This window comes from Carcharhinus amblyrhynchos, chromosome 16, assembly GCF_965287045.1.
Source record: "Carcharhinus amblyrhynchos chromosome 16, sCarAmb.v2.hapA, whole genome shotgun sequence".
Taxonomy (NCBI): Eukaryota; Metazoa; Chordata; class Chondrichthyes; order Carcharhiniformes; family Carcharhinidae; genus Carcharhinus; species Carcharhinus amblyrhynchos.
The window spans coordinates 26,567,444-26,595,211 of NC_137339.1; the positions used below are offsets into that span (position 1 = coordinate 26,567,444).

The following is a 27,768-nucleotide window of genomic DNA, read 5'->3' on the forward strand; positions in this document are numbered from 1 at the left end:
GCAGCTTTCAAAAAATAATGGGGTGGCACAGGGATAATTTGGACTTGGTGTCAAATGTAAAGCCAGTGATATCAAATCAGCTACATGTTAATTGACTTTCTCGATCTTATTGTGAAAATTAATAGTAGGGTAAGGGTTTAACATGTAGTCAATGTTATATCGCCCACTTTCCATCAACCCCAAAGTTAAAACTATTCCTGGTGCCAGCTTTTTGTCAATTTCTAAAGCGATGTAGACATTTAGATAGTTTCTGTCCTCGGGCATGTTCTAAAACATTAAAATTAATGCATGAGACAAAGAGATTTAAAAAATGAGTCTTGGTCATCTTCTGGGAGATGAGAAAGCAAGAAGACCAATGTTGTTGGTCCAAAATGATGGCCTTAACAATGAAGATTATTAAAAACATAAGAACATAAGAAATAGGAGCAGGAGTAGGCCATCCAGCCCTTCGAGCCTGCCCCGCCATTCAATAAGATTATGGCTGATCTGTCGCTGCTCAGTTCCACTTTCCCACCCTCTCCCCATAACCCTTAATCCCCTTAATTATTAGCAAGTAATCTTCAGCAAACTTCTCAGTGTTAGCCTTTACTTTGATGGCCAAGTCATTTGGGTCCAAACAATGGGCCTGATTTAGTTATTCCAAAGTGGATCGAGTGCTTGAGTGCCCGGAGTGAGATTTTCTCTAGGATATAGGACCACAGTGGTAGAAAGCCCACTGTGGACAATCAGTTGTTGGAAGCTCTCCAGTGCCCGTTAGCATCACTGGGAATGAAAGCTCCTGTTCGTAATGCAGACAGGGAGAGGCCTAGAACCAGTGAGGGACATGGGGAAATGGGGGCAAGGAGGGAGGGAGTCACCAGTGAGGAGAGGGTAGCATGGGATAATGATCTTCAGGTGACTAGTTCTGAGCCTAATTAGCCAACGGGCTAAATCACCACATCAAACTATTACCACCAAAGGCTCGATGGGGGTCAGGTTTCCCGCCGGCAGAAATGGGATGTGCTGTCTGCCCCGCGGAAATGCAGACCTGTTCACCCTGGCGGTCTGTATTAAATCCGGAACGATAATTCCCCGGGGCCTTTGAGGTGCAATTTCTTTTAAGTATTCTGAGAAACTGGTCTTTGAGTGTCCTTTATCTGCTACCCTGAAAATGTAACAAATGCGGTGGGTTTTACAGTTTAATCTCATAGTCTTTAATAACTGCTTCCTTTAGATTGGCTTTTGTATTGGCAGCTGGGTAAAACAGGAGCAGGAATAACCCAGACATTTCCTTGAGCCCGCTCCATTCAATTAGATCATGGGTGACCTTTAGTCTCATTTTCCCACCTGATTCCATATCCTTTAATTCACTTTGTATCCAATAATCTACCAATCTAAATCTTCAACATCTTCAAAACTATGTATCCTTCTTTGGTTGACCCCCAAGTAAAGAGATTTCTCCTCATTTTAGTGCTAATTTCCAATCCCTTATACAGAAACTTTGATCTCTGGTTCTAGACTCTAGCTGGAGGATTAGCCTCTGAGCATCAACTCTATCCAGCATTCTCAAGCATTTTCTGGCCTGGATTTCACAGCTGTAATGGTGGCGAAACTACCAGATTTCTGTTATTAAAACTGTGAAACTTAAGAACATAAGAAATAGGAGCAGGAGTAGGCCATCTAGCCCTTCGAGCCTGCCCCGCCATTCAACAAGGTCATGGCTGATCTGAAGTGGATCAGTTCCACTTTCCTACTTTCTCCCTATAACCCTTAATTCCCCTATCTATCAGAAACCTATCTACCCGTGACTTAAATATATTCAGCGAGGTAGCCTCCACCACTTCAACAGGCAGAGAATTCCAGAGATTCACCACCCTTTGAGTGAAGAAGTTCCTCCTCAACTCCGATCTAAACTGCACCGCCCCCCCCCCCCTCCCCCCTTATTTTGAGGCTGTGCCCTCTAGTTCTGCTATCCTTTCTAAGTGGGAAGAATATCTCTACCTGTACCCTATCTAGCCCCTTCATTATGTCATACGTCTCTATAAGATCCCCCCTCAGCCTTCTAAACTCCAACGAGTACAGACCCAGTCTATTCAATCTCTCCTCATAGGCTAACCCCCTCATCTCTGGTATCAGCCTAGTGAACCTCCTCTGCACTCCCTCCAAGGCCAATATATCCTTTCGCAAATTCAGCGACCAGAATTGCACACAGTACTCCAGTTGCGGCTTCACCAGTGCCCTGTACAGTTGCAGCAAGACCTCCTTGCTTTTATATTCTATCCCCCTCGCTATAAAGGCCAACATTCCATTCACCTTCTTGATCACCTGCTGCACCTGCAGACTGGGTTTTTGCAATTCGTGCACAAGGACCCCCAGGTCCCTCTGCACCGTAGCATGCTGCAGCTTTTCACCCTTTAAATAATAATCCATCCTACTATTACTTCTACCAAAGTGGATAACCTCACATTTGCTAACATTATACTCCATCTGCCAGGTCCTCGCCCACTCACTCAGCCTATCCAGATTTCTCACGCAATTTGCTTTTCCACTCATCTTTGTGTCATCAGCAAATTTCGTTACCCTACACTCAGCCCCCTCCTCCAGATCGTCTATGTAAATGGTAAACAGTTGAGGCCCCAGCACCGATCCCTGCAGCATTCCACTAGTCACCAACTGCCAACCAGAATAGCACCCAAACTTAGAGCAACACCTGGCATCTGCACACGCATAGTGAAGGGCAAGGCGATAGCCTAGGGTGGCATTGCTAGACTATTAATCCAGAAACTCAATTAATGTTCTGGGGACCTGGGTTCAATGTGAATTCAATAAAAAATATCTGGAATTAAGAACCTACTAATGATCATGAAACCATTGCAGATTGTTGGAAAAACCCAACTGGTTCACTGGTTAGGGAAGGAAATCTGAGGTCTGACGTCTGGCCTACATGTGACTCCACAGCTACAGCAATGTGGTTGATTCCCAACTGCCCTTGGGCAACCAGGGATGGGCATTAAACGCTGGTCAGCCAGTGCGCCAATGTCCCACAAAAGAATAACAATATTAAATGTGACAATCAGAAGTTGCTGTCAGTGATTCCCTATATGCTTCCCCGAGGGCACACTGTCAAAGGCACTGCAGAGGGAAATCTGCTGAAATCATTTGAATTGATGGGAATTTCCACATAGAATCATAGAATCCCTACAGTGCAGAAGGAGGCTATTCAGCCCATTGAGTCTGCACTGACCTCAATCTCACCCAGGACCTATCCTCACAAGCCCACATATTTACCCTGCTAATTCTCCGACACTGAGGGTCAATTTAGCATGGCCACTCCACCTAACCCTAACGCTTATGCTCTTAGTTCCACTTTGTTGCAGAGATGTACTGAGCAGTTTGAAAGGTATAGTAACTTCATAATTACTGCTGAGAAAATTGTCTGTTCCTGAAACACTAAATTTCTATTTATGGAATGTCAAATTTCTCCATTGTGAAAGAATGTTCATCCATTTTTAATATAATAAAAATACTCTCTCAAGTTTATGATGTTTTAGTGCCTGCTTAAAACTCATATGTATATCCCAATTTTTACTGTGCTTCCTGTAAAATGATTAAAAATTGAAGGATAATTCGTGCATTTTACATCCTGGATTGCTGCTATGTCATTGGCTGCTTAGCCTGCTTGATGACAATGCGACAGTGTTACTGGATACCAGACACCTCCCGTGATTAGCTCCTGGGTCAGATTAACTTCGGGAAAGATGAAATCCACACCACAGTGATTACTGGGTCACAGTGGGCATCATTTACAAGGTAGGCAGCCACGTGCTGTTACTTGATCACTGGCCACAGATCTGGATCATCAATTCCAATGAAATCACTTCTCATTCTGTTAAAGTTCACATTCCACTTGAGCCTCTCCTCATAGGCGAGCCTCTCAGCACAGGAATTAATCTAGTGAACCTCGGTTGTACTCTCTCTAAGATAGGGAGAGACTGGGGTGTTGCCTGATATGGAGGCTATTAGCTATGAGGAGAGATTGAATAAACTGGGATTGTTCTCCCTGGAAAGAGAGAGGCTGAGGAGCGACCTGATAGAAGTTTATAAAATTATGAGGGGCATGGATAAGATGAACAGTTGGAAGGTTTTTCCCATGACAGAAATGACAATTACAAGGGGGCACAAGTTCAAGATAAGGGGGGAAAAGTTCAATGGAGATGTGCAGGAGAAGTTTTTTACACAGAGGTTGAGGGAGCCTGGGATGCACTGCCAAGTGAGATGGTTGAGGCAAATACATTAGCAACATCTAAACTCATGGACAGATGAGGAATAGAGGGATATAAGCGGTTGGTCTAGATAGGACAACGTGTTCAGAGCAGGCTTGAAGGGCCAAAGGGCCTGTTCCTGTGTGTACTGTTCTTTGTATAGTGAACCCCCATTGTACTCTCCCTAAGATGGTGAATCTTGGTTGTACTCTCACCAATCTAGTGAACCTCAGTTGTACCCTCCCAGACTACTGAACGTCAGTTGTACCCTCCCGGAGATAGTGAACCTCAGTTGTACTCTCCCTGAGATAAGCATGTTTGTCCTTCATTAAGGAAATCAAAATTGTGCAAATAGTTGAGTTTCTAGATTAATAGTCTAGCGATACTACACTCGGCCATCACCTTCCCCTTCACTATGCATGCGGGTGCCAGGAGTTGCAGTAAGTTGCCATCCTCTAAGTCCTACATAAATGTGACAAGACTTTCTTATATTTACACTCTTCACCCCCTTGTAATAAAAGCTAACTTACATTTGCCTTTCTAATTGCTTGCAGCAACTACACAACTTTTTTTGTGATTTCTGTGCATAGACACCTAATTCTCTCTGTATGCCAAAAGCCTCTCATGGTTTAATAATTTCCTTTTCTATTCCTCCTGCCAATCTGGGTAATTTTACATTTCCCACATTATACTCATGATGTAGAACAACATGTGTACATCCTACGGTAAAGGGAAGCTGCATCAGATATCCCTTGTTTGTTGCCTTCTTATGTGGCTAATATGATAGAATAAGAAATGCAATATGATAGCCTGGAAATTATTATAAATTATATTCAATTTTAACTCTTAAACGTGCCAAATTTGTTGTCACTAATATTTTAGTGGACTATTTGGACCAGTTTATTTTAGATGGGTTAACACTTTGGTTAAAATAGTGAACTTTGACACAAAATATTAGATGTCTCTTATCACTCAGTTAACCACATTCAGGCAATCCACACCCCTATTTTACATTAAAAATGGATGAAACATTTAAACAGTACTTACTTTGCTTGCTATCAATTTGTAAATGTGGACACAATTAAAAGACCTTAGGAAAAAACCTAGTGGACCCCTTAAATTCTCAAAATTTCTGTTAACTGGCCTAACATGGTCAAAATAACCAAAGCGCAGATGAAATTAAACCTATATATCTTAATTGAATTGTGGAATCCTGATAGAAATGTCAGCCTTAAGTCAAGTGATATTGGCAGTTGTTTGACAATGATTTCAAGGTTCAGCGATTACATATGCATCTTCAGTAGGTGAAACCCAGTATAATAAACTGCAAATGCGTGAGTTCTGCTTTGTTAGTAAATTCCCATTAAACGCTTCCAGAAAATTAGATTTACAAAATAAGAAATCAGGCATTTTAGGGATGTGTTATACCCTGTCTATGCTTAAAACATTCCAATTCACATCACATTGTGTTGATGATGTTGTATATCACTTTGGGACCTCATACAATGGATGCTATTCTATATCCCAATTTCAATTTGTCATCAATTGAAACAAAGGACTTATCGAACAACTGCCCCCATGACGCTAAATGCAGGGTGTTATGTAATTGGGACTGAACTAGCCCACAGTATATGTGAGTAAATAGACTATAGTGACCTATTGAATACTAATTTGCATTGATTTCACTCATCATATTAAGGCTGCAGAGTGCAGCTATGGTTGACCTCACTATACCCATGTTGGGAGAAAGTAAATTGGAAAGCATGCCCAGTCTTAATAGTTGCATTTCTCTTCTTCCTGACTATCTTCAGCAGAAAGTGCACCTTGAGCTAATTGTTGAAAACATGGTCAGATTCAGCCACACAATGTCGCATATGTTGAGACTCATTCAATAACTATGACTAACGAGAGGAGATACTGGAGATGAATCATAAGTAAGCAAGTTTCAGCTCAAGTTAAAGCCTTATGGAAAGATAGAATGAGGAATAAAGTTTGGACCTACAGCTCATTAGCATGGGGACGTAAAGCTCATTAGTATGCAGGGATTCAAGTAGCACAACTGGTGTCACCCATGAGGCAAAGTTAGCCCATTGTCAATATTAGATGGAGAATGGAAAATTACATGTTGGGAATGCATCAAGGTCAAGGCACATTTGTTAATTTGTAATAATTTTTGAGGTTGTGGAGGTAGGAGGCTGATGCCCAATATTGATCGTTTTGGATACGATAAAGATGGGCTGGGTGGCTTATCTAAAAAAATTAGGTCAGGTGGCATTTTGTTTCCACTATGCACCGGAGTTCCCTTTCAATTATTGGCTTTATGACTGCACATTTGCTCGCTTGCTCTTCACTACGGGATTAGAGCCTCATTTCAGTTCTTTGCAGGTTTTACTGATGATTTATGCATCGTTTGTTCCTAACAAAACCCACTATACTTAATAAGCTGAAGCTTAAGTGGTTCGCAGTGACAATTGTTTCTTTAACACTCAAGGACAAGTTAAGGCAAGACTTTTTTTTAGGTTATGCTTTGCCTTCGTGGTTACCTTCCAGCCCGCCTACACAGTATTAATGCAGTTTAAGATCTAGAGACTTGGCTTTTACATGGGGGAGGGGGCGGAGGAGAGAACAGAAGCATCATTTTAAAACAGAATGAATAAAAGAAAAGATTGCATTGACTTTGGAAAAGGCGTGAGGAAAGAAAAAGCTCAATGGGCCCAGGGCAAAGAGAGACCAGTGAATTGTGTGTCTTCTCAGCTCATCGTCTTCCTCTTCAGAAAGGTGCTCCTAAGCTACACCAGGCAATGCTTCATTTTGATTTTTGTTAACTGAGAGCTATTTTTGATATTGTTGCTCGCTCTGAGATGAGAGAAAACTGCAAATGATAATGCAGTTAGCAGCAAAGTTGGAGACAGAATACTTCAACACAGCAGCTCGGTTCATCTATCCAAATTCCAAGATTAGGAACCCATCATTTTCAAATACAATCTTAAAAAAAATTGGAAGAAAAGTCACTCAACAAGATAAGCACTTTCTGTAAATATTCTGATTCCACTAAAAGATCTACACTATATGCATCATTCATATTCACAATATCCACCACTTGCTATACTATGGCGATGTATTTGCGTTAGCCACACAAACACACAGAGGGCAGATGTCCCTGCCCTTTCACTTGCAAGACAAAGCTGAAATACGTTAACGGATGTCTCTGTGTTTTCCTGTTTGAAGTCGTGTCACTTTTTCTTTATTGTTATGGTCCAATTCAGCTAACAAACCACAGTAATATGTTATTAATAACTTGAAACTCAACTGAACATAGGCAAGACCTGATTCAGCCCTGTGGATATGTTGCTTTATTGAGAAATGAAAGTAGCATGGATTTTCAGATTCCACAAGACCTTCCTTTCTCTTGAGACATCAGCTGAATCCAATTAACACTTAGAGGTACAGTCAATCATTAACAGTGTGCAACTGAGGCTATAAGTTCCAAGATCTCTAATTACTAAGGAATCTGCTTAAATATCCAGTATTGATAAATACTGGGAGCAGAAAAGGTGAAGTTTGAGATGGTAAATGTTGACAGACTGTTTGTGTCACTTGATGAATTGGCAACAAGAGACATTGCTGGAAGAAGGGGAGGGAGGAAGTTGCTACAAATGTTTGTTACTGCATGCGCTAATAATGTAGAGACTAGAATATTATTAAAATGGAACTGGATGGGCATTCAAAACAGGATAATATGAATGGATGGAGAAAAAGGGCAGGAAAATTCAATTGCAGGTGATGGGCAGAATGGATTCCTGTGCCGTTTCTTTTCTGGTACTTTTATTTTAAGAATTTCTAAATACATTTAGCATCATTCTCTTTTTTTCAGTGGGACAGTAAATCAAACTTGCGCACTGGTGTAGAACGTGTTCTTATGGGGTTGGTGTTAAGGCATCAGTTTTCCCAATTGCTGCCCTAAACTAAAGCCAATAAAGTTTGCTTTTGGGTCCACATCATGAGCATAGGTGTGAAATAAAAATAGGTTTATAAGTCGAGGTGCTTCAGATTCTTTTTGAAGATCTAAATAAACAAGACGTTTCCAATGAAAGCTCAGATTTAGTTACAAATTTAGTACTGATTAGGGTTGAAATACTTATGCCACATGTGGTCAAATCTCAGCCAAATCCAAGTCCAGTTATTAGTTGCAATTGTTATAACCAGTTCATGTCAAGCGAAAAGCAACAGAAGCAGCAAACAGCTACTGGAACAATGAACCCCTTTCTCTATAAATCAGCCATGAAGTTCCCAATGTAAGAAAGGAAACTGTTGAATTGTTCGCAAGGTAAGGAATAAGGGAAATAATTTAAATTAAGCTTCACTTCAAAACATCCAAGTTGCTGTATGGCTGTGCTAATGGTAAATGATTTAAAACAAACATTCTAGGCAGTTATTAGTTTTTGCTTTCTAATTAGCCACGCACAGGCTTGAAATGCGAAAACAACTAGGAAAATCAATGAAGTATGCAAATTCTCCTCACATATCCCAGCGCAGTTTCCTCTGTTCAGTTGGGGATTATATTCGGAGCAGGAGAATGAAGGAAATTCAGAATAGGTAGGAAAGAAGAGATTTCAATTTATTAATACCCAACAACACAAGCAAATCATAACTTTTCCCAGTGGCAGTAGGACATTACCATGCTACATAGTGCACGATCATTTCTTTAGAAATTTTTTGCTGCAATTCATTTTGTCAATATAGTCTGAAGCTAAAACTCTTGAGTATGAGTAGAATACGTACTTCACAGTGGACCAAAAATAGTTGTTTTTTTTCAAGTTTTCTTCTATTTTTAACTGACAGGAACTGTAGTATAAAAAAAATTCTCAAGAATCACACGGCAAGCATGGTAGATGTCACATACTGCCGCTATCAAACATGACATTAAATTCTAAACCCTCCAAACTTCCTGTGTCTAAGGCAGATAGTTAACTTCCTGTTACATTGCTACTGTGGCTGACCATTGATGGAAAGTTTATTTGAACAAGTACATCGTTGAATAATCTTAAATCTTGGAAACTGTCTTATCTGATCAAGAGGGTCAGCGTTAACTTTTCTCTGATTTTTTAACTTCACTGATTCAAACAGACCAGGAAGGTTAGAAAGTTATACATGAACAACAGTCCTCCAAAGTAACTATCGTCATGGAGACATTTTGAGTACTCACCTTGCTCCGTCACATGTTTTTTTATATATATAATTTGAATGTTTACTGGTTGAAAAAAAGTATTTAAAGTTTAACAAAAATTAATAGGTGTTAAGCATGTATCTTCATGAAACAACTTAATATGTAAACATGGGGGCAGGTGCAGGACTTTTTTGTGTCGAAGCATAGACCAGTATTCACAGTGCCTCTCACCGTTCACAATACATGGTGCACGCCTACCATTGTTTGTTCATACCTTACATTGAGTTCACGCTGAGATGTTAACAGTAACCCATTCGTTCATTTTTAATACACATACAAGAGAAAAAAAAAGTTAAATAAAAGGAGAATTCATTCATATTTTGAAACACACAGCTACATGTACCTTTTCTCAAAAGCTTTGCTCTGTGGAAAATTCATCCCTTGTTACTTGGACCGGGGTGGGGTTTGGGTTATAAGGAGAAAATATTTATATGACCAAAAAAATCTATGAGAATCTTCTAACTGATGAGATGAAAGGCAAAATCTGAAAATCTGATTAGCGAGCTGACGGTTGAACCCTCATTTTCTGGCAAATGTACAGGTTTCCCAATAATGCAGAGAAATGCCTTAACCCTTTGCACACTGAACATCCGTCAATGTTCTTATTTTCTATAATACGTTATCAAGTGAGAAAAATCTCTGAAGTTCAAATATGGAAAGCATAAATATGCATGAAATGCAGGTCATCTACTGCTGGCCATTGAAACCCTTTGAACTACTGGCATCTCCTGAAACATTCTCATTACCCTGGTATTCTCATTCCTCTGCCAAAACTATTACAAAGTTTACAAACTGTGAAACTATCTTCATTCTGTAATATCTAAGCTACCACTGCCAATTCCACTGTTCTTCCTAATTCAATATTATCAGTAAATTAGACCACTATGTCTTTTGGGTTTCTGAATATAGGGCATTTATGTAAATGAGAAACAATAGTGGTTCCATCACTGAGTTCTGAGGTAGATCATTCATTACTTCAATCTACTCCTCTAACACGAGTACTCAATGTCTCATAGCCTTCAGGCAAATCCATTCCCTCTTTATTAATTGCCACAGACTTTTGTGTGAAATTTTATCAAAGTCCTTTGGGGTAAATATACACCATGTTGTTTGGTTTCCCACAGAATACTTGGATTCTCACTCCTTAAAGATGTCTTTTTTCTGTAGAAGATTTGGAGGAATGGCATTAATGGGCTGCTGTTGACTAGTGATCTCATTGCTCTTAGGGTTCCATCTTTATCCTGTCAAATCCCCAAGTGTAAACTCAAGGCATTGATCTACTTATGGAAATTGCCTTTTGTATGGACACAAGTGTGCAAGAGCTGGACAAAAACTGAATTGCAACTTGCAAATTGGATTAAATTTACAATTGAGTGAAAACAAGAAAGGTTCTGCATTTTAGACAACTGGGTATTGTGTGACAGAACACTAAAGATTGATGGGAAATTATAAAATTGACTTTTGATGCATCTTTGTAGATCAAACTGATCAAGACTGTTGGCAAATGTCATTTTGTTCACAATATTGGTATCTTGATTGCATCACGTGTGGCTAATGCATCTGTGTCAAAGCAATGATGAAAAATTATGAATATAGGGTGTGATCTTACCTTCCTTTTATCCACACTCCCGCTGCAGCGAAGTCAGAGAATTTGGCAGCCAGCCAAACCTCCATTCACCGCGGCAGAATGGGATAATCTCGCCAATGTGAACAGTAGTAAGATTTTGGCCAAGACATTTATCATTTTTACTTTGATTTAGAAAGTCCTGCAATGGTTAAAGTGCCTACCTTCTAGAACATTCCAGCAGGAGATCAATCTGCCATTCCTTTTCCTGGAAATACATTAGTAGCAGGGAGATTGAATTCCTTGCTATTCACTAAACTGTTTTTTTTCTCTTGCCTGCCAACTCTTATTGAAGTTGTTAATCAGAAAATTGTAGGTCTGTGAGAAACACGTGTAGAAATAAGCATGGCTTAGTTACTTTTTGACAAAATATTTTGGCAGGCATAGGCTTGGCTCAACTTTGCTTCCTATTTTAGTCCGAACATTAACCTTGCACTGATCACCATCATCTTTCATTGCTTATGGAATTTGACCCTTGAGATGAGCATTTGTCAATTTTCTTTCTAAATAAGCTGAGCACCTAACATTGTTGTGCTTTATGCATTTTAAGACTGACCTTACAAGGGAATAATTGGCGCATTTATTTTGTTGACTAAACTTTAATGGAAATGCCTGGGCTTACATCCATCCACAGGCCACATATTTACATGTCAGAGAGGAAATGCTTTGGATCTCTTGTTAATTTTAAACCATCTCCACGGTTTCTATGCTAATAGTCCACTCAATTACATCTCTGTAATATGTAACTCCAGGTATTTTAAACACACTCAATCCTCTTGTTTTCTGACAAAAACAAGATCTATTATTGGAATCTTCCATGATATTGGGGTCCACAATCTTGGATTGTTCCTCATGCTCTTTCCTGAACCCATCCAAAGGCATCATGTCCTTATCAAGCTATCCAGATTATTCCAAATGTCCAATCTGACAACCAGGAAGTACAAAGTGAGTCTTATGTTCCTCAAATTATAAACAAAGCTGCTTCCAGGCTTGAGTTCACCTCAACTGATACACTGAGCCTGTGGGCGTTTAATGCCTCCTCTCGAGGTGGTTTGGAGGTGGGGTGGGCATTTAAATTGGGTGGGTGGGTGCTGGGTGGAGTTCCCACCACCTGCCTGCCTCTACCCCAATTGCCTGTGGCAAGAGCGCTTAGAGATTGCCCCACTGCCAGTTGAGGGCCTTATCTTGTTGCTGCTGGTATTTAACCAGTGGCAAGCAGACTGTGGCCAGAGAGGAAGCTGAAAATAAATCATGTTGAGATTGCTTGTGGACAGACCAAAAGAAGGCTAGATCTCACACCTGTTCTGCGCCATACATTAGCAATTAAGCAGTGAAGCCAAAAAAATTCCTCAAGGACATGTTCATTGCATCCACTGGTATTATCGTTAGACTATTAATCTTGAAACTCAGCTAGTGTTCTGGGGATCTGGGTTCGAATCTCGCCATGGCAGATGGTACAATTTCAATTTTAAATAAATCTAGAATTAAGAATCTACTGATGACCATGAAGCTATTGTTGACTGTCAAAAAAAACCATCTGCTTCACTAATGTCCTTTCGGGAAGGAAGTCTGCCATCCTTACTTGGTCTGGCCTACGTATGAATCCAACGCCACAACAATGTGGTTGGCTTTCACCTACCCCCTGAACAAGGGCAACTAGCGATAGGCAACAAATGCTGGCTAGCCAGCAATGCCCAAATCTTATGAACGAATAAGAAAAAAAATCCCTGCTTCCTCCTGCATCCCCATTTCCAACCCCACAGCCCGCCAGAGGGTGAACTTAACTAATTAAATGCAAAATCAGGGAAGTAAATAGTCACCAACATTTTTTCGCACAATATGCTGGTGTTTAAGCCCATTTACACCTCATTTCCTGACGGTGCTGTGGTCGCATCATCTGTAAGGTGCAGCGTGAGAGGGTGTTGGAGACAGATTTAATTCCGGCCTTAAAAAAGGAGGCTTGATAAGAACTTTGCAGGGCTACAGGGAAAGGATGGGGGATAGTGGGGCAAGCTGAATTGCTCTTAAAGAGAGCCAGCACAGAGACAGAATGACCTCCTCCTATGTTATAATCATTCTACGATTCTATTTTTAAATTCATCTCCTCTTTTTTTTTGCATGCAAGTCAATTTGTTGATACCTACAAAAGGTTAGCATTTTGATTTCGGATTTACCTAACAGTAACGCAACATTGCTGTTCGTGATAAAAAGACAAAAAGAGCTGGAAATACTGGCAGCAAATGTGGAGAGAGAATCCTTCCCTAAACTCATTCTTCCAAAATCCAAAAGAAGTCAAATCAGCAAAGAAGAAATAAGCGTGACTAGAACTGATTTGCCTGGCTGTATGAATTACATTGCCAAGGCTTGCATACTGAATGTAGGCCATAGAAGAACACTCAAAGCTTAATCTGTTATTTCATTGCTTAAAAAGTCTCCTTGAATCTTACAGTTCCAATATGCAGCTGACAAATGTATTATCAGTGCATGTCAAATAGCAAATGTTTTCCTCTTATTATCATCTTCTGATTTCCATTGCTAGTCTAGTTATCCATCTAACCAGTTAGGTATTAAATGCATGAGCTTTGACCTCCTTTAACTTGAAGCACCTTAACAAATGCCATAGGAAATTATTTTCTCGGCATAACCCTTAACCCCTAATTCTTCCAAGAATTCCAGTAGATAAGTGAAGCATGATATTTTGTTTCTAAATGCACTCATTGACCCCCTTCCACTGCTATCATCATGGAGAATGCTGCCACGTATTTTCCCCACCATGGATGCTAGGTCATTAATTTCCAAATGTAGCAAAGAAGTAATGTACAACATGACACACGATCATAGTTAAGATACAGCTGGAGCACGGTCTTTGTTCTAGGCAGGAAACATATATAAATAATGGAAAAGATGCAGTGTAGTAGATTCACTCTCCGATAAAAGAGCGAGGGGATTACATTTTGGAAGAGAGTTTCAACGCGGATAAATGTGTAGTCGTCCATTTTGGCAGGACCAATGGGATGAACGAGTACACTATCAAGGGCAGGAGTCTTAGTAGTGTTGAAGAGCAGAAGGATCTTGGGGTCCGGGTCCACAGGACTCTTAAATCGGCCTCGCAGGTGGAGGATGTGGTCAAGAAGGCGTATGGTGTACTGGCCTTCATTAATCGAGGGATTGAGTTTAGGAATCTGGAGGTAATGCTGCAACTTTATAAGACCCTTGTCAGGCCTCACTTGGAGTACTGTGCGCAGTTCTGGTCGCCTCACTATAGGAAGGACGTAGAAGCTACTGAAAGGGTACAGAGGAGATTTACAAGGATGTTGCCTGGACTGGGAGGCATGCCTTATGAAGTTAGGTTGAGGGAGCTGGGACTCTTTTCCCTGGAGAGACGAAGGTTGAGAGGCGACCTGATAGAAGTTTATAAAATGTTGAGAGGAATAGATAGGGTGGATTCTCAGAGGCTATTTCCCCGGGTTGAAATGGTCGCTACGAGAGGACACAGATTTAAGGTGCAGGGAGGCAAGTACAGAAATGATGTTAGGGGTAAGTTTTTCACTCAGAGGGTGGTGAGTGAATGGAATTGGCTGCCATCAGTGGTGGTGGAGGCGAACTCGCTGGGGTCTTTTAAAAGACTTCTGGGTGAGTATATGGGATTTAATGGGATTGGGGGTTACAGATAGGTCTATGGATTGGTAGGCGTTGATGTGATCGGCGCAACTCGTGGGCCAAAGGGCCTGTTTGTGCTGTAGTGTTCTATGTTCTATTTCAGAAGTTAGGGCTTTTATTTATTTAGTGTTTGCAGAGTTGAGGTATGACTCAACAAAAGTCTTCAAAAGGGTTATAAGTTAAAAGGTGATAGATTGCTTTCACTGGTTGGTGAGGTAGGAAGTCACAAAAAGAATTTGGGGTGACACGGTGGCACAGTGGTTAGCACTGCTTACAGCGCCAGCTACCCAGGTTCAATTCTGGCCTTGGGTCACTGTGTGGAGTTTGCAAATTCTCCCCGTGTCTGTGTGGGTTTCCTCTGGATGTTCTGGTTTCCTCCCACAGTCCAAAGATGTGGGCAGGTTAGGTGGATTGGCCAAGCTAAATTAACCCTAGCGTCAGGGAGACTAGCTAGGGTAAATATGAGGGGTTATGAGAATAGGGCCCCTATAGAGTGGGATTGTGGTCGGGTCAAATGGGCTCCTTCTGCACTGTGGATTCTACGTATTGAATAGGATGATGTAGGGAACAATAATTTTCTCAGTTGATTTCATGCAGCCCACCACAGTGGAAAAAGATGCTGGCCAGACCCACTTAATCAGTCAACCGGCAGTGGGAAAACTTCCTAAAGGGAAGCTAAATAGAGGCATAAATAGAAATATATAGAATATACTGATAAGGTTAGATGAAGGAGGTTAGCAAGAAGCTCAAGTGAAGCATAAATTCCAACACAGACTACATTGGCTGAATGGCCTATTTTTGTGTTGCAGATTCTAAATAACCTTCAGCTTCTGAATCTATAGCCCAAATCCAAATTTAACACTAACTTATAATACACACAATCCTGATATAAATTATATAGCAAATTTCATATCTCTCTCATGAATTCCCACCTCACTTTAAGTATTGTTGCTTCCACTCTTTCATGTTACTTCGCTCATTGAGCAAAGCCGTTAAGTTCAATGAGTAACTGGAGGGGCACACTAGAATCACTAGGGTTGATTTTATCTAAAGGTGTGAGGCAGAAGAGAACCTGTGCTGCCACCCGCCCGATTGGGAACTCATTATGAGACCCTGGCCATTTTAATATCCAGGCATCATTTAAATAATTCAGGTTTAGCCTTCTACCTGAAGTTGAAAGGGATGTCAATGCTGGGGGGGGGGTGAATGCAAAAATCAGACCATGAGCCCAAAGGAATGTTTCCCCAGCAAAAAGATGGTTGTGCACAATAGCACCACTATTCCCTGCCACAAGGGGGAGGATTGGGAGATTTCCCCATCTGTCAGATCTGGAGCCCACAGTGCTGGAAATGACTGGGATTGATTTTACGTACAAGTTCTGATCATTCAGACTCTTTTTAAATAGACTACAAATAAAATCTGTTCATTGAAAAATGCTCTGTTTAGCTGTTAGTACTGCCTCAGCACCAATTCATTGTCTGGTGCATTGCGTGAGGAAAACTCATGAGTAGCACTTGACACTAACCATACCACACTCCTTCCCTCTCCACTTTGCCACTTGTTTGAACCATAGAATCCCTACAGTGCCGAAGGAGGCCACTTGGCTCATTGAGCCTATACTGACAACAATCCCACCCTGAATCTATCCACATAACGCCATGTATTTGCCCTGCTAATCTATCTGGCACAAAGGGGCAGTTTAGCATGGCCAATCAACCTAACGTGCACAACTTTGGAGTGTGGGAGGAAACTGGAGCATCCAGAGGAAACCCACACAAACCGTGTAAACGCCACACAGAGGGAGGGATGTTATGGCCTCGCTCATCTTGAAACCATAAAATCCCACCCAAGGTCAACGGACCTTTTCTTGGTCCACCCCTCACCCGCTTCAATTCTTGTGGTGGGCGGGATGGTAAAACTCTGACCAGATAGTCAACCGAGGCCAGAATTGAACGCGGGTCCTCATCAATGTGAGGCAGCAGTACTAATCACTGTGCCACCGTGCCACCCATGCTACAACACCCAACATCACTACCTCTTCACTTCTTGATGATTTCAAAACGTATGAGAATATAGAAGGGTGATAAAAATAGACAGCAAACACCCTAGATAAGACAACTGAACAGAGGGAAGCAGAGGAAAATCCTAATGTTTGCATCTGACACCAGATGGCGCTGCACTTTAAAATAACCCAAAGCCATATTCAACACGCAAAGATATCTTCTCCACAACACAAGCTTTCTTGTTAAGATGTTTTTTAAATTAGGAAGGACCTTTTAAAATCAATAATTAAAAGCAAAATAATTACAATTACAAACACATACAAGTATTGTCAGCCCAGTTGTGAAAATAGGCAATTAGAAGCTCAATAAAGAGAAGCTTTGAAACCAATTACAGCAGTCTCATTCTCACTGCTTATGTGAAACTCAGTCAGGAGCAGGTATGTGTTGATCTGTTATATCCCTCATTTGGGAATAAAAGACTTGAAAGATTTGACTACTTCATAATATGAAGCAAGGTTTTACCATCGCTTCCTTTGTGTGGCATGGTGGCATAGTGGTTAGCGGTGCTGCCTCACAGCGTCAGGGACCCAGGTTCAATTCCTAGCTTAGGTCACTGACTGTGCAGAGTCTAAACGTTCTCCCTGTGTCTGTGTGGGTCTCCCCTTGACAGTCCAAAGGATGTGCTGGTTAGGTGCATTGGCTATGTTAAATTCTTCTTCAGTGTATCCAAACAGCTGCTGGAGTATGGTGACTAGGGAATTTTCACAGTAACTTCATTGCAGTGTTAATGTAAGCCTACTTGTGATACTAATAAATAAGTTAAGCAACAATTAGAAATACTAAGAAAAAGCAAAATACTGCGGATGCTGGAATCTGAAACAAAAGCTCTGATGAAGAATCATCCAGACTGGAAATGTTGGCTCTATTCTCTCTCCACAGATGCTGCCAGATCTCTGAGATTTTCCAGCATTTTCTGTTTTTGATTAGAAATACCAGAAGTGTTGAAGAAGCAAAGTGAATTGAATCACTGAAGATCAGTAACAATGATAGTCAATGTAATTAATGTAATATTTTACCAATTAAAATAAGCAACACTGGATCACCTAAGAAATGGAGACGAAGTGGTGTAAGGATAATGTCACTAGAATCGTATTCCCCAGATTTAGGGAATGCTTTGGGGACCAGGGTTTGAATCCTACAGCGACAGATGGTGAAATTAGAATTCAATAAAAATCTGGAATTAAGAAGTCTACTGATGACCAGGAATCCATTGTTGATTGTTGTGAACATCCATCTGGTTCACTAATACCCTTCAGGGAAGGAAATCTCACTTGATCTGGTCTACCTGTGATTCAACATACACAGCAATGTGGCTGACTCTAAATGGCCTAACAAGCCACTCAGTTCAAGGGTAATTAGGGATGGACAATAAATGCTGGCACAACCAGTGATACCCACATTTTGTGATAGAATTTTGTTTTAATAAATCAAATAGAAGTATTTATTTAGCTATTCCTTCTGTTAATTAATCACCATGATAAACATGAGGCTGCATATGTCGACTTAATGTTTTGAATTATCAGGCGGAGTTCTCCCATTTTGAGACCCATGCTGGGGCAGGAATGTGGAGTGTTTCCCACTGCAGTGGCTGATGGGGAAAACGCACCAAATCATCCAGCCCCAACCTCATTAATTACGCAGCCAGGTGTTTCATTCCGCATTCAGTGGTGGGATGGGCCTGGATGGTGTGTGGTCCAGCTTCGTGTCTGGATGCCATATTGAAAAGGCGCCAACACCACTGGCCCACTCTTGAAGAACGAAGGTGCATCTCCTGAAAATGAAGGCAGATCTTTGGGAACACTCCCTGAGACCAGAAGATGGATCTCCAGGAACATTCTGAGGCTGAAGGTGGACCTCCTCCAGGACACCAATGGTCCACCTAAAAATGCTTTCTGAACCACACTACTGTGGTGTTCCCTGGTTGAACTCTGAAGGCAGCCCCAGACATTGTTCAGATGAATCCTGTTATCTGCCCACCATGTTGTAGGAATGTGTTTTACACCAGCAGGTTTTCTTGCTGGTATCACTGAAAGTCTAGCATGTTGCGGGGGGGGGGCAAAGCTTTATCTGCACCACATTAACGGAATGCAGATGAGGTTCATGTCAGCCTCCCGGGGTTTCCTGATCTGCCAAATGGGAGGAGAGTGGGGGGGGGGGGGGGGGGGGGGGGGTGGTGGCGGGCGGTGGGGTGGTGGTGGTGGTGGTGGAGAATTCCATCCATCATTTTTATGGATTATAAAAATCTGCACAACAGCACAGCACGGTCTAAATGCCAAGATTTGCCTGTCCCAGACCCCTTTCAAAGTTCACAAGATTAAGGAGACTGACGTAATCCATGTAGCTGTGAATTGCTGCCACTCTGGGTGAACCTGGGGCACCCAGCAGTTCCACAGGCCTATCGTCATCAACTAGAAACATTGGCCACAATCCTCTTGGAATTGTCCTGTGTCCCAGTGGCTGCACCACAAATGTGCAGGACTTGCATCTGTAGGCAGGGTGACTGCTCACAAACAATCACATAGCAACCAGTCAATTAGATATTCCTGGATGAAGTTTCTGGTCAATTAACTTGCATGGATGGATAGGCATTCAGAACCTGCCATTAACTCACCCATCTAAAGTCTTAGACAGGCATTCACTCTCTGCAACTCAACAGTGTTTGGCTGCCTAAGTGGACATCTTCAGACTACAGCTACTGCTGGAACTTTCCAATCTACCCACCCCAGATAACTTCAATTGATGCTACCATCTGCTAGTCTAGAATGATGTCCCAGAGCAAACAGTGAGAGCCCAAGGTTTAGCAATACCTCCCTGCAGGTTGTCCTCCATGCCATCTGGGACTGGCAGGAGCTCCTGTTCCCCAGTGATGGCAACAGGAGGCTATCCCACCTCACCAAGGAAGCTTGAACAGAGCTCGCTGTGAAGTTGGCAGCAGCAGAGTCCACAAGCAAAACTGGGTCCAGTTCAGAAAATTAGTCAACAGCCTCCTACATTTCACAAGGGTAAATGGCTACGGTCACTATAAAGTACCGGTCATATGGTCAACAAGCAACCCAAATGTGTGAATGGAGAGGGATCCCACATAGGAGATTGAGTTCTTGGCCTCAGCACCAGATGAAATGTGTGGGCGCCAGTTCACGCTGTGAAAGTTGCAGTAGTTGCAGCGGAGTGCGTGGGAGGTGACCATAGCTGCTAAAGGCCTGCACGCACATTAAAGGGATTAGGAGCCCATTGAAATGACACTCAAACATTTTTTCTGCCTGCAGAACAACAGTGCATAACATCAGGGAGCAGGCAAAGATGGACGGAGATATCAGTATCCTGACCCTCACAGAAAAGGAGGCTATGGAATTGGCAAAGGAGAACAGAGGCCAATCCTATGCCAATGGAAAATTTCAGGGCATCACAGTGAAATTCAGCCTAAAATATTTTAACAGCACAAAAGGTTTCACCGGTTTCTATTAATTCTATGGATATTATAAATCATATCTCAATATATGGCTTGGATCACCAATGGTCTTTATGTTAGGGGTTGTACAAACCGATGATGCATTGAAGGCATGGCACTTCATTGATTATTAATGATAGGTGATGTGGGCCTGTGAAAACACTGCTTTGTGGCCTAGGAAGTAGCGGCAGCTCCGAGTCTCTTGAGACAATATTGGCAAGGCTGGAGGTTTTTGAAACTTGGTAGGTAAGCTAAGCTGTGGTGCTCATCCCTTTGTCATCCATCGGAAGTTCTGGTCTAAATAGCGACTGTAGCTGAGGCATTCTAAATATTGCCAATGAATGCAGAGAATTTTTCAAAAGGTATTGCCAGCAGTTGGAGTGTTTGTCACTGAGTCAGGTTCCATATACCCTGGTTGTTCAACACTTTAAAATAATACCCCTGAGATTTTGTATCCCAATCAATGGGAATAAATTTGTCTGCAGCAAACTTGTCAAATACCTTCATCATTTTGAGAATTTCTGTTAGGTCAATTTGTCTTCTTTCCCGCAAGATCAAGCACAACTTTCTTAATAATTCTTGGTTGAAGTCCAACAGGTTTATTTGGAATCATGAGCTTTTGGAGTACTGCTCCTTCATCAGGTGAGTGGAAAGGTGGGTTCAGAGACAAAATTTGTCTTTATCTATATATATGCTATGTTTGTGAACCCATCTCTCCACTCACCTGATGAAGGAGCAGTGTTCCGAAAGCTCGTGATTCCAAATAAACCTGTTGAACTTTAACCTGTTGTGTTGTGAGACTTCTAACTGTGCCCAACCCAGTCCAACACTGGCATCTCCACATCATTAATAACTTTTCACTGCTTATTTAACTAAGATCTGGTCATTATCTGGGCCACAGCTTCTCACTGTACCACTTGCATATTAACACAAATGATAGATAATTCTCAACAAGCAAAACAATAAATAAGAACCCAATAAATGTGACAAAGCAGCATAAAATCTATTATTAAACCAACAGTATCATAATAGTTAGCTCCTTAGTAAAGCTTATTTTGCAGCAAATGCAATTCAGTTTATAATACTGAATGGGCGATAAAAATGTGTCAAATACAAAATGTTTTAAAACACTACATTTTATTTTAAATATTTTCAATTAAAAAGTTCTTCATTTATAGAACTTTCATCTATCAAAGCAACAATTTTATATTTAGCCTTGCAATAAGCTTCCATTTAATTGTGATTCCTGTTATGCTATTGGACAGGTAGATCAAAGCACTTTGAGACAACTTTTATTCATCAACTGGTAAGTACAGATGAAAATCATCTTGGCCAACTAGCTTATTATTAAATGGAAACCTGTATTCCACCTGTTCCCATTGCTTCAACACTGCTTTTTAAATGTGTTGTTGCTTTCACAACCCAACCAGATGGTAACGGTCCTTTGCTTGAATCAGTCTTGAGCTTGGCTTTTACTAGTCTGTATTCAAGTCACTTAACTCTCAAAGGAATATGTAAATGGTGCACTTTTAAAACTCATAGCAATGCCTTACATGAATACACTATAGGTAGGAATTTAATCAATGCATAAAGGTGTTCTAGATTCTGCAGTTTATCAATGACGATGTAGAATGCAGTAAAAGTACAGACTATTGCTTGTGAAGTGAATATGCGGTGAACAGGCTTCACTGCTTTAAATGTAATGGAAATTCAATAACTGAAAAGGTCAAACAGGGCATCATTACAATGCAATGGAAACTCAATTCAAGGCATGCAAGTTCAACATATAACGAATTTTTAACTAACATCATCAGAACAAATGTAAACCAGCTCAAAGGGTTTTTCAAAATATCTTTCATCCACCTGTATTTTCATTCAAAAGATGAAACTTACATTAAGAGCTTTTATGTGTTTTGGAAAATTAAAAAAAACGAAAAGAAAAACCACAATTGAATGAAGGTGAAAATGTTGCCACACAGCAAAGCTATTGCAGTAAGGTACATGCAGAAAGGTCAGTATATACTGAATGACAAGATACCATTACAAACCGCATTTCATTCCACCTACCTGCCAACTGTTAATTTAGGGAGTGCACAGATACTAGAAGGTTGTGCTTACAGAGTAACATACACTCTATTTTTGCCATCAGTTGCTTTACAGGTCAAATACTATTTATGAGAATGAATCAGACCAGAATGTTAAATTTACAGAGATAGTCTATAATTGATCAAGGGTATTTATGCAGTTCCAAATTAGCTTGGGTTCAGAACAAGCAGTCAAAACTATATGGGCAGAATTTTATCACTGCACCATGAAGAGGACAGGGTTGCAAAATGTGGTGAGCCATTCAAAAGTCCATTGACTTTGGCGGGATTGGAAAGTCCCACTCGAGGGAAGGGTATAAAATTCCACCCATTAATTCCAGCATTGACAAGTGATCCCACTTACTCTCTGTTCATTCCAATTAGATATTGTTTCACATTTTGTTCCCCAATTAACCAGTTTATAAATACTTGTTTGAAAAAGCAGTGGATTGAGTTAATATTCCAAGTGGGATAACACAAGCATGAAACCAGAAATTCAGCATCACAGTGACTCAAATGTATGAGGGCAGTCAAATTACAAAAACATAATCTTTATATTTTGATGTATTAATGTGCAAATTATAACAGTGTCTTTTTACAAGACCCAAGATAATAAAAGTCTGTGTCTGAACAATCTAGTCAAGAACTTAAAATTCAAAGTCAAATTGCAAACCTGAGTTATTCATTCTGACATTGCTTTTGTTCTGTACAACAACATGCTTTCCTACACTGTCTTGCCACAGGAATCAATGACTATGATTAAGGACCCCTAATTTAAATCAATGGATGGATAACATTGGAGAAGACTATTAGAGTTTTATTCAAGTGTATGAAATTAGCAAGTACTTTCCCCTCCCCAGAATCACTCGGGTGTACTTTTTATGCTGTATTTATTGTAAAGTGACAAGAAATTAATTTTTGAAGACACATCTTGACACAAGCGTGGGCTATATAGAATCTATTTCCCTGTACACTGACAATGCTGACAAGAACTGAAATTCATGATATTGGAGGAAAGCTCAGAGCAGCTCAAAGTATTGAACTTTTGGGCATTTTAACAATAAATGAGCTGTTAAGTGAGCTGAACCAGAAGATGGAAACATGATATGACTCCCCATTGGGGAAGCGCACAGTCCAGTTTCTGGAAATCATGTGTTCTTTAGCAAATGGGTCCAGGTTCCGACCAGGGACATGAACCATGGCTGATAACAGTCTGGTTTTACTTTGACTGCCTATGCAATCATTACAGATTATGTCAGTTTCTCGCTTTATCCTGCATTCATTTGGACTTTCTTCCTTTTTGTAGATAACAACAATTACTCAATGTTCAGTAAAGTCCCTTTATTGTAGCACTTCATCAGAAAAACTTCAAGGACTCTTAACATCCTGTGGTCTCTTTCAAACTATGTGCTAGAGAAAGCAACTTGCAACAGATTGGTAGTTGATTATTTATCAGACTGAATTGTTAGATTGTGTAATGAAATGAAACAAGGAGAATTGTGATTTGAAAGTGTATCATTCGTCTGAAGAATTTTCTGCAAATTGCAAGTAAATCATGTCAGAATGTCTCTTCTAGTTGACGTTAAATGGGTCAAAACTGATCTATCCGGCTTCTTGGCTTTTTCCTCTCCCCAGACAAAACATAACTCACCAGATAGTTTTCATCAAGGCAGTATCCCCATAAAAAGACATTGGTTTCTGAAAATTGCCTGACATATGTCAGCAGCTGGTAGATAAAATAGAAACAAGAGCCAAAAATCTGTTGGTTGAGTTCTAAGTGGTTGTAATGGGCGTCACACCTGGAGCTGCCCTCCAGTACCAAATCCACTGGGGCAAGAGGGCAGCACCACCACATGAATATGGGAAGGATGGATACATATGCCACTTTGGGTACATCCATGGTACAAACTTACATTGTTTGCACTGCTGAAAATTGAATCTGGTCTTTACTGTTTTCTGTTAGCGAGGTGTTCTGTCATTTTTTTCACTAGAGGACAATCCAAATCCCAAAGGTATTTCAGTCCAAATAGTCTAGTGATGATGGAATGCATTAATCTCAGTTATTACAATAATGACGAGCAAAGGAAATTACAGCACAGAGATAGGCCCTTTGGCCCTCCAAGCTTGCACCAACCATTTGCTCGTCTGAACTAAAACCCCCTACCCTTCCGTGGATCATATTCCTCTATTCCCATCTATTCATGTATTTGTCCAGATGCCCCTTAAAAGTCAGTATCGTATCTGCTTTCACTACCTCCCACGGCAGCAAGTTCCAGGCACCCACCATCCTCTGTGTAAAAAACTTGCCTCGTACATCTCCTTTAAACCTTGCCCCTCGAGCCTTAAACTATGCCCCCTTGTAATTGACTCTTCCACCCTGAGAAAAAGCTTCTGACTATCTACTCTGTCCATGTCCCTGATAATCTTGTAGACTTCTATTAGGTCACCCCCTCAACCTCCATCCATAATGCTCATGGTTTTGAACCATTTGGCTAGTATTTAAAATTTTAAAGTTCAAAAAAAGACATGTGAATTCTTCACAAGAATATCCGTTGGCATCAAATGTCCAGGGCACAGGACATAACCAAAATCTGTTTTCTTTTGGGAAATAATCTAATAATGCTTCAGACATTGGCTGCTTAATTATTGCCTGCTTCAGGGTAAAATTAGATGTCAAGATTTCTGGTTTCATGGATTGCATACAAGGAAAACCTTAATATTGAAAAATTGCTATTTTACACTCATTGAACAGACTGTGATAATACATACTAATAATCAAAATCAATCAAAAAAAATCACAAAATGAAATTATAAATGCTACAGTGCAATGAATAGTTAAAAAAAAGTCACAAGTCACTTTTCCTGGACTTGTTAGACAATTATGTTAACTCATGAAACTGGTCCAGCATATACAGTACCCTAGGGTCCTTTCCCTAGGGAAACATCACTCAAAAATACATCTAAACAAAATCCTTTGTAGGTAGTAATGAGTACTTCAGGTTGCCCCCATAGCAGCTTAAATTTACACGAGGAAAAGGAAATCAATATGTCAAAGAAGAAATCTCTTCTTTTGTTCAGTGCATTATGATGAAAGGGTTAAGGATTGAGGTTCAGTCAAAGGAAATGCTTCAGCAAACAAATCCTCTGAGTTTCACACCCTCTTACTTAGTTGCTGATTTCACTGTCAAAACTCGCCTGTAGCACTTCAGAAGAAATCCAAAATCTTACTGACGTGTAAAACATTTCTGTGCAATGATCTCTAGTAGAGAAAGGACACAGGGCTGCACTGTGGCCAGTGGCATTGTTGACAAATAGATTCATTTTACAGCTGCTGCCACATCCACAATAAACCAGCTTTACAATCTTATGCAGCATTAAGAGTGACCACACCATGCCTCTCCACTGACCTTTAAGAGCAACCGTGTTTAAAAAAAGTTTGGCTTACCTCTTCTAGCTGACTATGTACATGCTGGACTATTAGGTCAATGGCAACCATGTTACCTCCTCCTTAAAGCAAAAGAGAAAAGATAAAACATCAATTGCAGTGACAAGTCCGGCAAAAACAGATATGTTTTTGAATTAACTTTTGCCGCCTCCTCCGCATTGCCTTTCAATTGAAATTGCGTCCTACATTCAGTCACAGTTTGGGGTGTTTGAAGCTGGTATCAAGGTAGCTAGCTAGCAAGGTGCATTTATATGATCAAATGATGATGTCCTGGATTATGTGGGTGCCTTTAATTTAGGCACATCTGGGAAAGACAAAGTGAAACTAAAGAGGTGAAATCACACCACGATAATAGTGTATCAGCGTTTATATGACATTAGTTTACTCACCATTTTAACACGCATTGAGCATGTTTAAAATGTTTTAAAATAGCAAAGAACTTTCATGGATGTGTCTTTAAAGTTTGCCAACGGAACAAAATAGTCTCACAAGTGTTAATCCAGCTACTTACAGACTCAGTGTCTCCCTATCCTTGCTCTGATTATTCCTATTTTTTTACCTGCTCTTGTTTTAGCTGTGAATGCTTCTCAATTGTTAATCATATTTAGCTTGGCAACTTAATATTTAATAACACAATTCTGTTTCCTTTTGGTGAGTGTTCCCCTACCTTTTGGCGGAGGCGAACACTGACCAAATGTTATGATATGATGAATCCGCTGGAACTCGGACATTGAGAGAACATTCATTTTTGAGAAGGAATTGAACCAGAACCAGTGAGCAAATGATTGACAAACAGTTTTCAATCTATTATTGTTATATTATTTGTGCATTTTGAAAATAATTTCCTAGTGCTCTCCATGACTCAATTTTACAGTGGTGATCTAACAACATGTAATCCTTATTAGTTACCCTGTACCATGCGTGTATTGATGGAGAAAGAGTAATGATGGGAATTAAAAATGGACATTTTTTTGGGGTTAGGTGGGGCTAATTAAGTCTGTAATCCAAGCGACTATCCACTTAATTTACATTAGTGTGTTAATATGTAAAATCTTTAAGAGTCAAAGGCACAAGGCATATCAAGTCAGTGACCCTGCACTTCCAGTACACAGTCTCATTGAACAGGAGTGGCACAGTGGTTAGCACTGCTGCCTCACAGTACCAAAGACCCAGGTTCAATTCCAGCCTCAGGTCAGTGTCTGTGTGGAGTTTGCACATTCTCCCTGTATCTGCATGGGTTCCCTTTGGGTGCTCCAGTTTCCTTCCACAGTCCAAAGATGTGCAGGTTAGGTTGACTCTTAGTGTCTGGGGGAATTGCAGGGTAAATATGTGAGGTAACGGGAATAGGGCCTGGGTAGGATTGTGGTTGGGCCAAATGGCCTCCTTCTGCGCTGTCGGGATGCTATGATTCTGGGAGTTTGGACAATGGCGTACAACATTGTAATACTATTCTACATCACGCAAATCAATTGAGTACTGCTTCTGGGAGTCCAGGATTACTGAATTTACCTGTATTTTGGAACATGACTCAAATTAGTAGAACACTAATCTTTAGCAGTATTGGTTGCAATCTCATGAAAGCAATGCATCACATCCTTAACTTCAATCTTTATTAACACTTAAATTGTTTGAAAGATTTTAGCTTCACTTTATTTATTTAGATCTCAAGCCAGCAAACTCCTCTAACGGAAAGTTCAACAACCACATAAACAACTTATATAAACATCCATTGAAGTGAACTGAATGAAGGGTTTCAGAGATAGTTATACTTAAACCTCATCGTAGATTTAAATACAAATTATCAAAAAGGCAATCTTTTATATTTGCTGGAGTTTAGAAGAATGAGAGAAGATCTTATAGAAACCTACAAAATTCTAACTGGGCTAGACAGCATAGTTGCAGGAAAGATGTTTCCAATGGCGGGGCAGTCCAGAACCAAGGGTCACAGTCTAAAGGGTAAACCATTTAGAACTGAG

General features: G+C 40.5%; 1 protein-coding gene across 2 annotated transcripts in view; it reads right to left on the reverse strand.

The window, feature by feature from the left end:
* Positions 1-27,768, reverse strand: part of LOC145353912 (uridine-cytidine kinase-like 1) — a 122,166-nt gene that overhangs the window by 17,919 nt on the left and 76,479 nt on the right. The window contains exons 7-8 of one of the 2 annotated variants that reach the window (XM_080204892.1): positions 25,793-25,854; positions 8,764-8,783 (exon numbers count right to left, since the gene is read on the reverse strand). In XM_080204892.1, the coding sequence (XP_080061018.1) occupies positions 8,764-8,783; positions 25,793-25,854 (82 nt within the window). Of the gene's footprint in view, positions 1-8,763; positions 8,784-9,682; positions 9,700-25,792; positions 25,855-27,768 lie in introns of both variants that reach the window. The other variant, XM_080204893.1, reaches the window with a different exon arrangement.